The sequence below is a fragment of the Mya arenaria genome, chromosome 3 (genome assembly GCF_026914265.1).
Source record: "Mya arenaria isolate MELC-2E11 chromosome 3, ASM2691426v1".
In the NCBI taxonomy this organism is placed as follows: domain Eukaryota; kingdom Metazoa; phylum Mollusca; class Bivalvia; order Myida; family Myidae; genus Mya; species Mya arenaria.
Window position 1 is genome coordinate 68,005,763 of NC_069124.1, and position 17,117 is coordinate 68,022,879.

Here is a 17,117-nt window from a genome sequence, read left to right on the forward strand (position 1 = left end):
ACTGGCTCCATGTCCTATCAAAGAAAAATATATTTTTAATAAAAAGATGATTGACGTTAAGTTAATACTATAACTTTTTTATTCTCAGAAATATGAGACGCTGGTAGGTGAGAGAGGGGCTCAATTGAGTGGAGGACAGAAGCAGCGAATCGCAATAGCTCGAGCGCTCGTGCGTGACCCGAAGATTCTGCTGCTTGATGAGGCGACGTCAGCACTAGACATGGAGAGTGAGGGGGTCGTACAGGAAGCACTGGAAAAGGTATGCTAACATTCTTCTCAAGGCTTATTAAATCATAGACATGCCTGTTGTTTCTCTGTTGTGTAACTTATACTGAAAGAACAAGCATAGCATGTTGCCTTTAAACACTTGATGTGGGTAAAACACTGGTACAAATAAAAATTAGTTTGGTATTTCATACATGTGCGTGAGAGTGCTTATTACTCCTTTTTTAGAATTCAGGGCTCCAGAACATGTAGTGATATTTAGCTAGATTTCTAAAATGCTTTAACTACTCACCAAGGCAAGCCATGGAAGGACAACAGTGGTGATAGCTCACCGCCTGTCCACCATCAAGAATGCAGACATGATCGCTAGTTTCCAGGACGGCAGGATTGTGGAGAAGGGCACACACAATGAACTCATGGAGAAGGAGGGTATCTACTACCAGCTCGTTACCAGACAGGTATGTGTGAGAGGTATAGGGGGTGGGGGTCGAGGGATTGGAGAAGCAGGGAATCTACTACCAGCTCGTTACCAGACAGGTATGTGTGAGAGGTATAGGGGGTGGGGGTCGAGGGATTGGAGAAGCAGAGAATCTACTACCAGCTCGTTACCAGACAGGTATTTGTGAGAGGTATAGGGGGTTGGGTGTTCAGGGGTTGGAGAAGCAGGGAATCTACTACCAGCTCGTTACCAGACAGGTATGTGTGAGAGGTATAGGGGGTGGGGGTCGAGGGATTGGAGAAGCAGGGAATCTACTACCAGCTCGTTACCAGACAGGTATTTGTGAGAGGTATAGGGGGTGGGGGTCGAGGGATTGGAGAAGCAGGGAATCTACTACCAGCTCGTTACCAGACAGGTATGTGTGAGAGGTATAGGGGGTGGGGGTCGAGGGGTTGGAGAAGCAGGGAATCTACTACCAGCTCATTACCAGACAGGTATGTGTGAGAGGTATAGGGGGTGGGGGTCGAGGGATTGGAGAAGCAGGGAATCTACTACCAGCTCGTTACCAGACAGGTATGTGTGAGAGGTATAGGGGGTTGGGGTCGCGGGATTGGAGAAGATAGGCATAGGGGGTCAGGCATCCACGGGTTGGAGTAGAAGGGTATCTGCTACCAGATAGAAGGGCATCTAGGTAATATTTGTGACAGTAATCATTGCTTTGATATTCATTTGTCTAAAATTTAGTAAAAATGACTGAAGTTTTATGTTGCTGTATAAAAATAGCATACAATAATGTTTGTTTCTCTTTTAATTTGTTTGGCAGATTTCTAACAGTTGTCTCCAATCTGTTTTTCAGAGTACAGTCTCGGAGGATGGTATGTTTCTCTTTTGTTTTCAATTAATTTTTTGTTCCAATATGTACACAATCATGTATTTTAAAAGTTCCATTTTTTTTCATTAAGGTTTGAATATGAACACCCTCAAGTTATTCATTTAACTTGTTTCTTATAGATGAATGACAAAAACACAACTCATAAAAGTGTATTATGCCTGGAAGTGATATTTTTAGCTAACCTTGGTCATAAAGCTAAAAACATTCAAGAAATTTAAATGAAACTGTTACTGGGGACAATTTGCACATGTGGAGCAAGGTCCATAATTATGACTTAAAATATTGTTCAGTTATGCCCTCTTTTTGACACACAAAAACTTTGACCTTAGCAATATCTAAAAAAGTGTTCAAGATATCCAACCAGTAATATATGTTGTCAGAGACAATAATGCAAATGCATATTGCTGACTTTGATAATTGTCAATTGATATTCCCGTTTATCAACAAAAAAATAGTGAGCAAAGTTTTAGCCATAAATAAAAACCGTTCAAGATAATCAAATGTTGCCAGAGATAAAATGTAAATGTATAGCATGTACTATCATTTCTAAATTTAATATATATGTGTTATCAATATTGTGGAGTCTGTGTTTTGTTTTGTCTTCTTTTTTTTATAAATTATGACTTACATACACATGTAAATAGCCTTGCATCTTGTCTTATCGTTCCATATGCTATAGCTCTGATATTTGTCTATCTGTCAGACTTTTGTGTCTGCTCCTTATTTCGTTAACCCTATGAAGAATTTTCATGAAACTCTGGTCAAATGTTCACAACTTCATGACAACATGCAGAACCAATTTTCCAGGAATGCCATCTCAAAGTCAAGGTTCACAGTAAAAGGTTTGAGTTGTAGGTTTTGTGTCCGCTCCACATCTCATAAAGCCCTTGAAAGATTTCATGAAATTTAGATAAATGTTCACCACATCGAAGTGACATGCTGAATCCTCCATACTGGGATGCAAGGTCAAGGTCAAGCTCACAGTTTGAGTCATAGATATCATGTCTGCTCCATATCTCCTAAATTCCTTGAAGGAACTTCATGAAACTTGGGTAACGTACAATCAGTAATATGTTAATCACATTTACATGACATGCAGGGTCAACACTTCAGTTACGCTGCCTCAATGTGAACATCACAGTTTAAGGTGAAAGGTTTGATATATATATAGATTTCATGTGGCTCCATCTCTCCTAAACACCTTGATAAATTTGCATCATATCTGATAAAATTTTCACCTCATTGACACAACACCCACAATTGACTCCATATTGCCTTACATCAAATGTCATGGAACAGAATGAGACCAACATGTGGGGAGGCATCTGTTTTTGTTTCCAAAAACAAATTTGTTTAGTTTTATATACCTGAAAATGTTTAAATTTCAGCTGATGTTTTTTTTTATAAATTCAGTGTAGGGCTATGAGATTATAAACTTCATACATGCATGTACTAACTCCATGTTTCACATGACATGTTTCAACTTTCATTTTGTGCTGCTTGGATTTGCTGTTTGCAGAAAAAGGTAAATTATATTGTAAAGTTGACCTTATTATGCAAGAACCAAGTCACATACATTTGAGGTATCACCTTATTAATACAAAGAATAAATACATTAAGTTCAAACATACATTTTAAGGATCCAATGTTTCACATAACAAATTACATCTTTCATTTTGTGCTGCTTGGATTTGCTGTTTGCAGGAAAAGGTAAAACCTTGTTGTAAAGTTGACCTTATTATGAAAGAACTAAGTTGCGTACATTGGAGGTATCATCTTTTTATTATAGAGAATTCTATAAGGTGCAACTGACATTTTAAGGGTAATTTGTAATTATTTGAAAATTAGCTGGGTATTTTTATCAGAAAATTCTACATTTTAGTGAAAACCATGTCAAACAGGAATATCTGATTATGAATAACAATAAAGAACAGTCCTGATATAGAACTTTAAAACTGGAGAAAAATCGGCTTTTTTAGAATTGTTCAAAAGATTAGTTCTGATAGATGGTTGCCTAATAGATGGAGTATTTTCTGATTTCCAGATTTTTTTCAAAAACATTTTATGAGAAGGTTGGTTGATTAAAAGTTGTAAAGTTTAGATAAAAAAGCACTTTTTTTCCTGAAATTTTTGACTGCTTATCAATGATTGATCAACAGAGCCAGATTTTTGTTGTATAAATATTTCTATAGAGCAATTGTATTAAAAATATTGTCATTATTTTTATGGTGAAATATCAAAATTAGTCTATCAGAATAATGGATTTCATTTTTATGTGGAAAAAACCCTTTAATTAAACAAAATATGAAGCTGTTAATAATGAAAATTCAAAATGACTATTTCATAAAACTTACCTTAGCCAAAAAGATGTTCCATTTTCTTCATTTCTTTGGTGAAAATAAATAAAAATGCAATGTCATTCAACAATGACCTTCTGACATATAAACCATGACAAATGTTTAACAAAGGGCAGCAACTCTTTAACTTCAAAACATTTTACTGTCGTGATATGTCATTGCATGCGTAATTGCATGCATCAATTACACTTTAAATTAGTAGACTTATCTAAAAGTTGTTTTCATAATATATCTCAGTTAAGTTTGCTTAAGTTAAAGGTTAAATGTACTCTTTCAGACATATTAACTTTATTTGAAATTTAGTCCGGTCTATTTCTACAAAAATCTTAGTCATAATGGGTTGAGTTCTATAATTTTAACACAATAATGTGTTCCTGTTACCATTATTATGTATTAAATAATCTTTTTATGGTATTCTGACTTTATTAACTGCATTTTCTAGTCATTATGAATATGTAGGCAATAGCTGAAGCTTATCTTAATTTATGGCGGCCATCTTGGACGCCATCTTGGATTGCAATGTTGCACCACTGTGTTCGCAACTGCAACATGCATTTTTGTAAACTACAGACTTAGCCCCTTATTTTGATGTATAGAAACCTGTGTTTACAGACACAGACCGGTATGGTGTCAGTTTTACCAACATATTTGCAGGACTATTAGGCGTAATCATGAAATCAGGAATGAGAGATTTTAACTTCAGACTATGGAAATAATTTTAAAAGGGGTCTTAGCCCCTTTATCTGCATCAGCCATGAATCCCTCATACTTACTAAAACACACACAGAGCTATTTGGTGGAAGTGTGGGGGGGGACACAGCTGTTAGACCCCCTGATGGGCATCACTAAGTTAGGATTGATTATTCAGAGTGAGTCAGTTAATGAAATACATTACTAGTAAATTTTAATCATAATTTTTATAATAGAATATGATTCCTAAACCAAGCTGACAGAAAACTAATTATCCAATGGTGAAATAGTAACAAGCCTATATACCCTAACCAAATGCATGTTGTAATCCTTACCCCGACATGTGCTATATTTCATAAACTATGATATGGGTGTTTGGTTATCAAGGACTTTTTCAATGGTTTTATAACTCTTATCCACTTCTTTTTAACTTTATTTCCAATGCCATGAAGTGTTCAAGTTTTCATAATAGGAATGAACATTTCCAAAGAGACTTTGGGGGGGGGGAAGAGAATAAAATATGTCAAAAGATGTACAAAATTTTATACTTTTTCAATCAAAACCTGTCAGTAGAAATATGGCGCCCTTGATTAATTGATCACTATATCATTCTGGCTGTTATGTAATTGTTCGCATCTTGTACATATGCTTGCCCTAATTCCTAGTACCCCGAGAATCATCCCAAAAATAAAAATAAATATCTGTGGATATTGCATTTTATATTCATGCAGATTGCAGTGTGTTAATGTTTAATATCATATGCATTGCAATTGTATTGCTATTTTAATTAACAAAAACCCATTACTTATTTGAAGTGATTGTTTCTGATGTTGTTTTTCTATAATTCTCACTTGTTTAATTGCGTTTAAATCAAGAGAGTGTAACATTTAATATTTTTTCTTGATTATCTGACAAGAAGTAAACAACCTATCCTAAATATTTGTAATTTGAAAAGTATGTTGCATGTGTTTGTGTGTGATTTTGTAACATTTACATTTATAGGTATGATACAACCGTACATGTATCCACTCCTAAAGCCAGGGAAGTCTTTTTTTTGATAATACTTAATTATGCCTCAAGTCAACTAGCAAAGACAAATTAGTCTTTTTTATAAGTGATTCATTTAGAAAGGAGTGTTTCAGAATAAGAAAGTGCACAAAAACAAATGTTATATCACCAGATATTTGTCAAAACAGGTGTGTTTTCCATACATCATTGAAAAAGGTGCAAACATAATCATTTTCATACTGAAATAAGATAATGTGTCATAAGACATAGCATTTTCTCGACACGAACAGAATCATTCACCACACTGGCATGGTGTTTCTTGTATTTATATCAATGCACTATTAAAATACCTGTTACATTGAACACAGTTTTTTGGCCTTGTCAGTGTTATAACCTGCGTTGATATCCAAAGATTTTTCACATTTTCAGCATTCGTCATGATGTATCAAAGAGTTTTTATTTTTTTCAAACAGCAAATTTTTAACTGGGGAGTCGCCTGAGAAATGCTTCAAAAAAGGAAAAGTTCAAATTCCGGATAACAACAAGCCTTTGGAAATCATTCGTTACCTTTGTATTTCAGACCTGGATGTTGAGATGTTTGAGAAGCCCGAGGTTGATCTTGTGCACTCCCCGGTTAAGCGTGCCCTGTCAAACCCCGGCAGTACAGGCCCAGCAAGCCCGGATGAGACCACAGAGGTAGGAATGTAAACTACATGTAGAGGTTTCACTAATGGGGGTAAGCGCTGTAGTAAAACCTTGGATCAACACGCTTTTGGGAAATGTTTGAATTTATTACCTTGGTTTTGTGCATCATTTGTGTATTTGGGCTGGTAATGGTGCTTGAGACGTATTTAGGTTTTGATCCATCATCAGTATGTTTTAAATGAAAATAGAAGGAATAATTGTTGACACTTAGCCTCAACCAATCGCCAGTTCTCAAACAAAGGCCTGTTTTAACGATCACAGTTTTACTATGACTGATATTTTTCTCATGTCCTTTCTTTATTACGTTGAGTTTATTTCTTTTGTTGTTGATACCTATGTGAGTTCAAATCCCGCAATACATTTGTTTGCCAGTGTTCTTTATGCAGTTAAAGTGCGGTCGTTTGAACAGGCGGTCGTTCGAGAACCAGCGGTCCTTCGAGGTCGAAGCTTAGTCCCGAACATTTTTCCTTCTATTTTCAAATAGAAAATACTGACGCTGCATCGAAACCTAAATAAGTCGAGGAGTCGAGCACAATAGCCGGTCCCAAATACACAAATCATGCACAAAACCTCATGACTCCCTCGAGGTCATAATTTCACACTTTTTTCCCGAACGTGTGTTCCAAAATGAAAATAAACAAACTATTTATAGGTGTTCAAGTTTTCGCAAGTTGTGAAAATTGCAATGACAGTTGAAAGGAAATATGAATAAAGCAATATCATAGCAGTCCAGCTTTGGAATCTCTAAAAATATTGCTTTGCAATATGGAAAATGAGAAAGAACTAACAACATCTGAGCAATGTGCAAATGATTAAATGATTAATTCTTGATTTTGCCGAACTTAAATCTGACTAATGCAATTATATGCACTGTCATTTTTCAATATTGCTTGTTCAGAAAATGTGCTCTTTGTAAAAAAAAAAAATTACTATTTATTCATATATTTTTTTTTTATTACATTTTCACATTTAATATACGACAGCCTTTGAACATATGAGCGATTTCCCCAATATAATGCATTATCAGTGCCGAAGTAAACATTTGGTTTGAAGACTCAAAGTTTTAGCTCAGACCCTGTCGTCCTCGAGCGATCACAGTTTTACTGTACTTTGTTAATTGTGCCTCTGTACTCCTGACTTGGCCTTATTTCTTGTACATACTTCTATAAATCATGGAAGATACTTTATTAATTCCATATTGAAATGATATGTAGAATGGTTAAAAGTCATAGATAAATATGTTGTGGTTATGTACATGTAGTCAATTTCCTTGTTTACATCTTAAATGCTAGTTAGGTAAACTATTACAAATATGAGAATATGTTGTTTATGCCAGGAGGCTAAGAAGGAGAAGGTGAATGCTGGGTTTGGGCGGATCATGCGCCTCAACGCCCCGGAATGGTTCTTCATTCTCCTTGGTTGCCTGTCAGCACTCATCAATGGTGGTCTCATGCCCGCGTTTGCCATCATCTTTGCGGAAATCCTGGGTGTAAGTATACAATGATAGTCAGAGTCAATGTACTAATTTGGGAATACTGGGAATAAGTTATAATGGATTTAAAGGTTCGAGAAAACTTTTATTCTTAAGAACTTAGTTTTGTACTTTTGATTTCATAACATTTATCAATTTTTCATTTTAAGTACAGTAGAACACCGCTATTTCGAACACTGATAAACAGAATTAATTGGTATTTCAAACTTTTTTTCGGTCCCGATTTTTTTATTTCTTTATTCAATGTAAAAATTAATGTTTAAACCGAACTTCACTATTTCGAATAAATCGATTTTTTGAACTAAATATTCGGTCCCAAATACGTTTTTCACGTGTATCGATCTTTATTTCGAATTCGTAACTGTGCACAAAAAATAGTCAATGTAATTTTCGAATCCGCTAGCAGACGACCCATGCTCCTCGCTTTGTTGTGTTTTCACACCTACGTGGACATCGGTGTGACAGACCAATTAGCGTTATAATAAGGTGCAATTATCGCGGTTAAAGGAACGCCTTGGGTTGATTGGCACGTGTATGGAGCAAACAACGGTATCGAATACATAGAGTGATTAATGTTGAGTGATATTATTTATATACATCGACCAACTGGAGAGATAGGTCACCAAGAAACAACTCAACAGAAACAACGCAGTGCAGAAGGACATAACAGCGTTCCGGTGTCCTCTTATAATATGTGCTATATTGTGCTAATGTGCTACATTACTTACAACTTAATTGTGTAAATAAAATAATAAAAAAATATATGTTTTGGAATTTTATTAAACATCGCTTTACATAGTGTAAAATACAATGGTATAATGCAGCCATTTGAAATTTCACGACACAAATATTTTGTGACGCCGGTAGTATAGAATTCTGATGCGCCGGATTTCGGAGACAATCGTTGGTGGAACTTCAGATTATTTCTCTCAATGTTTATTTCGAATAATCGTTATTTCGAAGTATTTAGCTGGGTCCCGACGACTTCGAAATAGCGGTGTTCTACTGTATATTGTGCTAATGTGCTACATTATTTACAATTTATTTGTGTAAATAAAATAATAAAAAAATATATGTTTTTCAAAATTTTATTAAACATTGCTTTACATAGTGTAAAATACAATGGTATAATGCAGCCATTTGAAATTTCACGACACAAATATTTTGTGACGCCGGTAGAGTAGAATTCGGATGCGCCGGATTTCGGAGACAATCGTTGGTGGAACTTCAGATTATTTCTCTCAATGTTTATTTTGAATAATCATTATTTCGAAGTATTTAGCTGGGTCCCGACGACTTTGAAATAGCGGTGTTCTACTGTACCTGTAAACAGTTAAAGCTGTCATAGTACTTGCTGAAAGTCTTAGTTTAAGTTTAGTTTAAACTTATTTACAACATTATATTAATCATGATGTTAAGCGAGAGTGTTGTCTTGTGTTGTGGGAAACTGGAAAACCTGGAGGAAACCCACTTGTTCGGCTTGGTGACCACAAACCAAACTCACATGCGCCAAGACCGGTAATCAAACCTGGGTCTGATGAGAGGTGCGAAGTGAGTGCGCTAATCAAAGCGGAAAGTCTTAATTTTCAATAAGTTCTTGATGGTAATTATAATCGATCACCCAAAAGATATTCATTCTAATTGTAATTGATCATTCTAGAGGTATTAATTTTAGTCAGACTATCGACATGAAACCTGCCATAGGAGAAAAACAACCACAAATCACGAAATGTTGTTTGTCGACTTCCTCATATTAAAGTTCTTCCTCATAATAAAGTTCGTTAAATTGTTTTGATAGATGATTTTAAATATGGGAGTGGTTTTTCAGTCTTGTCCGTCTACAATGAGATAAACAAGACTATAGATCATTAGTTCTCTATCCGAAGGGATGTTCAAAGTTAAAACGTTCTTGTTTAATATCATCCCTCAAATATTAAATTTCAGGAGCCTATTTCAATAAGATATCTTAGTGGTAAACCTTACGCTGCTTAAGGGTGATCGAGAACCCCAGTTAAGGTAAATCAATATGAGGAAGTCTGCGAACAAGATGTTTACACACTATACAATCGTGATTTGTGGTTGTATTTCTCCTATGGCAGGTTTCATGTTGATAGTTTGACTAGATTTAAATCCTCTGGGATGATCAGTTATAAAGATTATTCACTAAACACAGTTTACTTCCAAAATGTGGTTACATCTGGAAAATCTTCAGCCTTATGATTTTTACTGTAACTTAGCCCTGATCTGAAAAGAAACAGGGCCCTATCTTCATGGTAACGGGGCCCTAAAGTGTATTGTAACAGGGGTAATCTGATCTGTATTGTAAAGGGGCCCTGATTTGTATTGTAACGCGCCCTGACCTGTATTGTAAAGGGGCCTGGTCTGTATTGTAAAGGGGCCTGGTCTGTATTGTAATGGGGGCCTGATCTGTATTGTAACATGCCCTGATCTTTATTGTAATGGGGCCCTGATCTGTATGTGTAAAGGGGCCCTGATATGTATTGTAAAGGGGCCCTGATTTGTATTGTAACATGCCCTGATCTGTAATGTAACGGAGCCCTGATCTGTATTGTAAAGGGGCCCTGATCTGTATTGTAATGGGGCCCTGATCTGTTTTGTAACGGGGCCCTGATCTGTATTGTAACGTGCCCTGATCTGTAATGTAAAGGAGCCCTGATCTGTGTTGTAAAGGGGCCCTGATCTGTATTGTAACGGGGTCCTGATCTGTTTTGTAACGGGGCCATGATCTTTATTTCCTTTGTTGAAAGTACATGTTGTTGTTGAGTGCACTGCACTAACTACTAGTGGTAATTTTCTTGAACCAACTGACGTGATAACTAGTCTCCCATCTGATCAATTTTGTTTTTTGAATAGACAAATGATTGATATATTGAAGTTTATTTCAGAAATGACATTGCCATCATGAAATAACTCCCATTATTTTAGCTCTACTGGCCAAAGGCCAGAAGAGCTTATGCGATGGTAATGTGTACGTAGTATGTGCATCCGTGCGTCCATGCGGTCGTGCGTCTGTGCGGTCGTGCGTTCGTGCGTCTGTAAACAATTGCTTGTGAACAGATATCCATTATCTAGATATCCAAGTTTACATGTACATGTAAATTCAAGTCTAGAGTTAAGGGAGACAATTTGCAAGTCTAGGATTTTGAGAGACAATTTGCTTTTTGCTTCTGCAGTTGATTTTGTGAATTACTCTGCCTTGTTCTTGTTGAAAGCCCAAAGGCCATTTTTAGCTTTAAGTTCTGTAGTTTGCACATTCATCTTAACAAAATTGGTTGTGAATGTTTAAGTTATGCACCTGGTGTCATTACTGGCCACACCCAGGGTTCACAGGTTTGGTAAACATAAATCTGGAAAGGTTTGAAAATCTTTTTGTGTGTTCATGTATCCATCTCAGCACAATTGATTGTGAATGTTTGTTCAAATTGATCAATGTTGTCCTAGGATGCCCTTGACTTTGACCTTTTGACCGACTTTTTTTAACTTTTAAAACTACAGAAATTTTTACTATGAGTACAGTTTTGAAAGCTTTTTTTTTTTGTCAAATGACTTTTACTTGGCACATATTAAAATAGTTCATGCAACTAATCTGCTAACAATACTTTCTGGGCTCAGATGTTGAACGTGCTACGTTTTCAGGTAACCCAAACACAAAACATAAAGTATATGTCTGTTGCCTTTTACCCATACATACATGCTCTGGATTGATATGACCACAAAAGCCATGCCAGTAAAGCATAGGCCCTTTTGGGCCTCTTGTTTATATACAGTAGCAACCCGTTGGCTCTATATCCCAGGGACCGGCCAAAATACTTTGAGTGTTGATATTCGCGAGGCTCAAAGTATTTTGGTCCATACTTTGAGCCTGATGAAAATAGAGCCAAGCAATAATGCTTAAAAAGAGTAAATGAAAAACAGTCCTTAACATCCAGTTCGAGCCAACGAAGAAATTGAGCCATGCAATATCGAGCAAACAGGTTTTGGCTGTATATCTAGTTAAATAACTAATGTTATGTCATTAATAATTCTTATCGAAAATGCCTGGCCATGCTTTATAGTGATGTTTTATGTATTTAACACTGTAAATTGGAATATAAGTATTAATGATATAAATAGAATATCACATTCATGGTCATTCAATATGAAATTTCTCTTTTACTAAAATTACCAAAATAATCGCCAAGAAGCGTATAAGATGTTTTTAGATTTTATATCAAATGTTACCACAGTTCTGAATTAAAATTTAATTTTAGTTAGTGTATAGGTACACCTCACTAATAAGGATAGTATTTCATGTAAAGCTCAACTTAAAGTAGAATGTTTATTACCTATAATTATATTAAATACTGACTGGTTGTATCTGCAGGTGTTTCAACTCGTGGATGAAGATGAGCAGGAGAAGAAGATCACAATGTACTGCCTGCTCTTTGTAGGGATCGGGCTGCTTAGTCTGGTTACTTACTTCCTTCAGGTACACACACACACATGGCCCCAATATTACATCAACACACACACTCACCTGGCCCCAACACCGCCGGAGGGGGATATTGTTTTGTGTCCGTCCGTCATTCCGTCCGTCTGTCCGGAATCATATCTTGGTAGACATTGATCAGAAGATGTTCAAACTTGGTCAGAATGTTCCCATTGATCATATCTTGACCACTTGTAAAAGTGGGTCACATCGGGTCAAAAACTAGGTCACTAGGTCAAATCTTAAAAAAATCTCTGAAATGTTTTCCTTGATTAACTCTTGGACATATATAAAACTGGGTCACATATGATTGAAAATTAGGTCACTAGGTCAAATCTTAGAAAAATCATTCAAATTCATAGAAACTATTACAGATGTTACTCTATATACAAAACTTTTATTTCAAATAATTCCAAACAAACTCAAACTTATATCCAACGTTCATAACGGTCCATTTCTCTGCAGCCATATCACATGTTAATATAGGAATATTCCACCTACTTTTCATTTCCAATCCATGAACTTTGCCTAATCAGGCGGGGGATATCAATTCAACGATTTTGCTTGTTATGCATAAAACAATGGAGTATAGTTCATTTTTTTCTTGAATATTTTTTCTTTAGAATATAAATGAAATATCTTTATGAACATATTTTATGAAAATGTACACTTTTAAAAAGAATAAAACAGATATATACATACGCCAATATATAGGTCCGAGATGTGGTCCAATTGCATTTGCTGAAAAAAGTAGTTTTTCCCTATTTGTTACTGCATAAAACAAGAACTTTTTCCCAATTACAAAGGCTTCAATCCTTTTCCCAAACAGGTGTTTGAACTAAAGGGTTTTAGTTTAAAAAAATCTTATCTGGTTTTGCCACAAAAACATATTCATATATATCCATAATATAATTAAAACATGTTGCTTAGATATGTTAGATTGTTCAGTTTTTAATGGACTATCATATATACATGTATGTTGTTTAGTAAATAGAATTAATTTTGTATTTATGCAGAATTTGTTGATTCTGAAACTTGCCTTCACGAACAATCAGTCTTTAAAATTTGTCTTCTACAGAGCAGAGTCTGATACTACTTTCTTTACAGGGATACATGTTTGGACGATCTGGTGAGGCCCTCACACTTCGCTTACGATCTATTGTCTTCAAAACAATGCTGAAACAGGTGAGTTTACAGTTGACATTTGAAATATCATATTGTAAGCATTATTAAATGAGGTAAATTTGTTGTGTACAATATACAGTAAAGGAATAAAGGCATTATCTTGCATATCTGAGGCTGTTTACACATTATACATGAAGTTGAAAGATCAAGGTAGTTTGTACATGTATAGCCTTCCTCATAATGTTATTTTCTGCAGCAAATATTTTTGGATGTGTCTTCACATAACCAATACACATGCATGTATATATGTACGAGATAACATATATAATGTTTATGTATATTTACAGGAGATGGCATTCTTTGATGACCATGAGAACAATGTGGGAGCCCTTTGTACCAGACTGTCAACAGATGCCTCTCAAATTCAGGGGGTAGGTTCATCAAATGTCTTGATATATAATTTATAACAAGGTTTGTTTCTGTCTAGAAAGCATGGCTTTACACTGTTAAGTTGTTTGGCTAAAAAAGCATGACAATAAGAGTCAAGCTGTTTGGCTAAAAAGCATGGCAATAAGAGTCAAATGTTTGGCTAAAAAAGCATGGCAATAAGAGTCAAGCTGTTTGGCTAGAAAGCAAGGCATTAAGAGTTGAGCTTTTTGGCTAAAAAGGATGGCATTACACAGTCAAGCTGTTTAGCTAGAAAGGATGGCATTACACAGTCAAGCTGTTTGGCTAGAAAGCAAGGCATTAAGAGTCGAGCTGTTTCGCTAGAAAGGATGGCATTACACAGTCAAGCTGTTTGGCTAGAAAGCAAGGCATTAAGAGTCAAGCTGTTTTGCTAGAAAGGATGGCATTACACAGTCAAGCTGTTTGGCTAGAAAGCAAGGCATTAAGAGTCAAGCTGTTTGGCTAGAAAGCAAGGCATTAAGAGTCGAGCTGTTTGGCTGGAAAGGATGGCATTACACAGTTAAGCTGTTTAGCTAGAAAGGATGGCATTACACAGTCAAGCTGTTTGGCTAGAAAGCATGGCATTACATAGTCAAGCTGTTTCACAAGAAAGCAATGCATTGCACAATCTAGCTGTTTTCAGAGAAAGCATGGCAATACATGAAGTCAAGCTGTTTGGCTGGAAAGCATGGCACCCGCTGTTTGGCATGCAAGCATGGTATTACACAGTCTACCATATTGTCATGTGTGCCATCTTGTTCTGTACTTTTTGCCTTTATTATGGAAGTCTGCTTTTGTAAAAAAGGTTGAGGTGTTGATGTCATAGTATCCACGCTGTCAAGCATACCTGTGTCACCAGAAAATTATGTAATTTTAATTTTCCTCAAGCTATAAATTTGTCTTTTAAAACAGGAAAGTTTTAGATAAACTTTCCTCTTCATTTGGTTTCAGGCTAATTTCTGACGTGTCATACCTTAATCACCTTCTAATTACGGAAATATTAACTCCCTCAGCCTTAAATTGATTTAAATGTACTTAAGAAACCTGGGATTAGATAAGGGATGGTAGTTGATAAAATTAATAGATATAACACTTAGTGTTAGTACATGTTTTCTCTCAGCCCTTCATGTACTATTTAACATATTTTGGACTTGAATGATTTACATTATGATTATGAGCAACCATTTTTCAGTTATATAAGGGGCTTAAACTCTTGTGCCATCAAAAAATGCAATACTGCATAAGAAAAGTACAAATACACCATTGAAAGAGATTTTTCTTTCATAGATATATGGCTGATAGTTAACAACATTGTTATTGTAAACTTCATTGTTGTTAACTTTCAAATTAGTATTGCTCTAGAGGTTTCATCGATACAGTTATGTTTTGCAGAATTCCTAACAAGAGCCTAAGCAAAGTTCTGTTTCAGCTGAAACATTTGAGCACTTCAAAATAATTTATGTCGTTAATCATGTTGTTAACTTTAACAATGTTCTAAACAATCAGGCCATTGTTAGTTGCCAATAAAAACTAGCTATTCATCCTCTAGGACACTCACTTATTAAAGTTGAAAGTTTTATATGTGTTGTTTGATACAACTATTTACTGCAATGCAGCTTAAATCCTGTCAACTGCATTATTAAAGTAACACATCCTTGCAATGTTGTTTGCTACCAAGCACCATATTTGAAAGTGCTATGGATATTACACCTATTGATTTCCTTTTTGATTGCCTGTTTAAAATGTTTGTAACATGTAGCTGTATCTTTTACAACTTAAATTTCTACATTAATGAAGTAAATTTGCAAAGAAAATATTAATTCAACTCCTGCATATTTCAATAAGAGGCCACCAAGGTAGGATCAAAATTTATTGTCTTCGTATAAAAATAAGAGTATTTTAAATGTCTATGACAAAATAAACTCAAAGAAGGTGCGAGTGACCTTCTGGTATGAGCGGTCCACTGATACCGCTGGTATAGACGTGCTGTATTTTATTTAAGACTTAAAAAGGACACTAAATGGTTATATAGTACTGGTTCCTACCAAAGAAACACTCTCAAAGCTGCTATCAATATTGTTGAAAAAAAAATCAAAATAATTGAATCAAATTCTTACCTTCCTCCCAGATGGCGGGAGTGCGTCTGGGAACGACCATCCTGTCGCTGGGCAGCATCCTGGCTGGGCTTATTATAGCATTCATCATAAGCTGGAAGTTAACACTGCTCATCATTGCTTTCCTCCCTTTACTCATGGTGGGAGGGATGCTGCAGATGAAGATGTTGACCGGTGCGGCCGGCAAAAACAAGGAGGCACTGGAGAGCGCTGGCAAGGTGGGTGGATGACACCACTGAGGTGCACACTAGTTACTAGAAATTTAATATGAAAAAACAGCTGTTTGCAGAGCTATATCTCAACTTATTTAAGCCTGAAATTGTACAGATAAAGGTAATAAAATGGCCTAATCTCATCGAGACGCTCATTCGAGATTTGATCTGTTGTGGACATTGGCACGAGACAATTAGCAAAACATGCAGGTACAACAATATTTTTATCAAAAGTTATTGTCAATAAGCTTGGGAACATGTGGGCTTATGTTGGGCAATACACATTTCCAATCCTGTATAAAAGCAAAAGATATTTTTTTAATAAACTCACTTCTATAGATGTTTTTCTACGATTTGTTAATAATCACTGTTCCAATTTGATTCTTATATTGATGAGTGTAACTGATCGACAACCTGTAACTGATCTGTAAATGATCAACAACCTGTAACTGATCTGTAAATGATCAACAACCTGTAACTGATCTGTAAATGATCAACAACCTGTAACTGATCTGTAAATGATCGACAACCTGTAACTGATCAGACAACCTGGTTACTGATTGACAACCCTGTAACTGATCTGATAACCTGTAACTGATCCAATAACCTGTAACTGATCCGATAACCTGTTTCTGATCAGACAACCTGTAACTGATCGGATAACCTGTAACAGATCAAACAACCTATAACTGATCCGACAACCTGTAACAATGATCCAATAACCTGTAACTGATCCGATAACCTGTAACACTGATCCGATAACCTGTCACACTGATCCCATAACCTGTCACACTGATCCAATAACCTGTAACACTGATCCGGCAACCTGTAACTGATCCGACAACCTGTAGCACTGATCCGACAACCTTTAACACTGATCCAACAATTTGTAACTGATCCAACAACTATGTTACTGACTAGA

General features: G+C 35.8%; 1 protein-coding gene across 4 annotated transcripts in view; it reads left to right on the forward strand.

Moving 5' to 3' along the window:
- LOC128226920 (ATP-dependent translocase ABCB1-like) overlaps nt 1-17,117 on the forward strand; it is a 57,109-nt gene that overhangs the window by 27,400 nt on the left and 12,592 nt on the right. For all 4 annotated transcript variants that reach the window (XM_052937032.1, XM_052937031.1, XM_052937034.1 and 1 more), the window contains 9 exons: nt 89-259; nt 522-683; nt 1,521-1,539; nt 6,192-6,307; nt 7,653-7,805; nt 12,193-12,297; nt 13,405-13,482; nt 13,770-13,853; nt 15,998-16,201. In XM_052937032.1, coding sequence (XP_052792992.1) covers nt 89-259; nt 522-683; nt 1,521-1,539; nt 6,192-6,307; nt 7,653-7,805; nt 12,193-12,297; nt 13,405-13,482; nt 13,770-13,853; nt 15,998-16,201 — 1,092 coding nt within the window. The remainder of the gene's footprint in view (nt 1-88; nt 260-521; nt 684-1,520; nt 1,540-6,191; nt 6,308-7,652; nt 7,806-12,192; nt 12,298-13,404; nt 13,483-13,769; nt 13,854-15,997; nt 16,202-17,117) is intronic.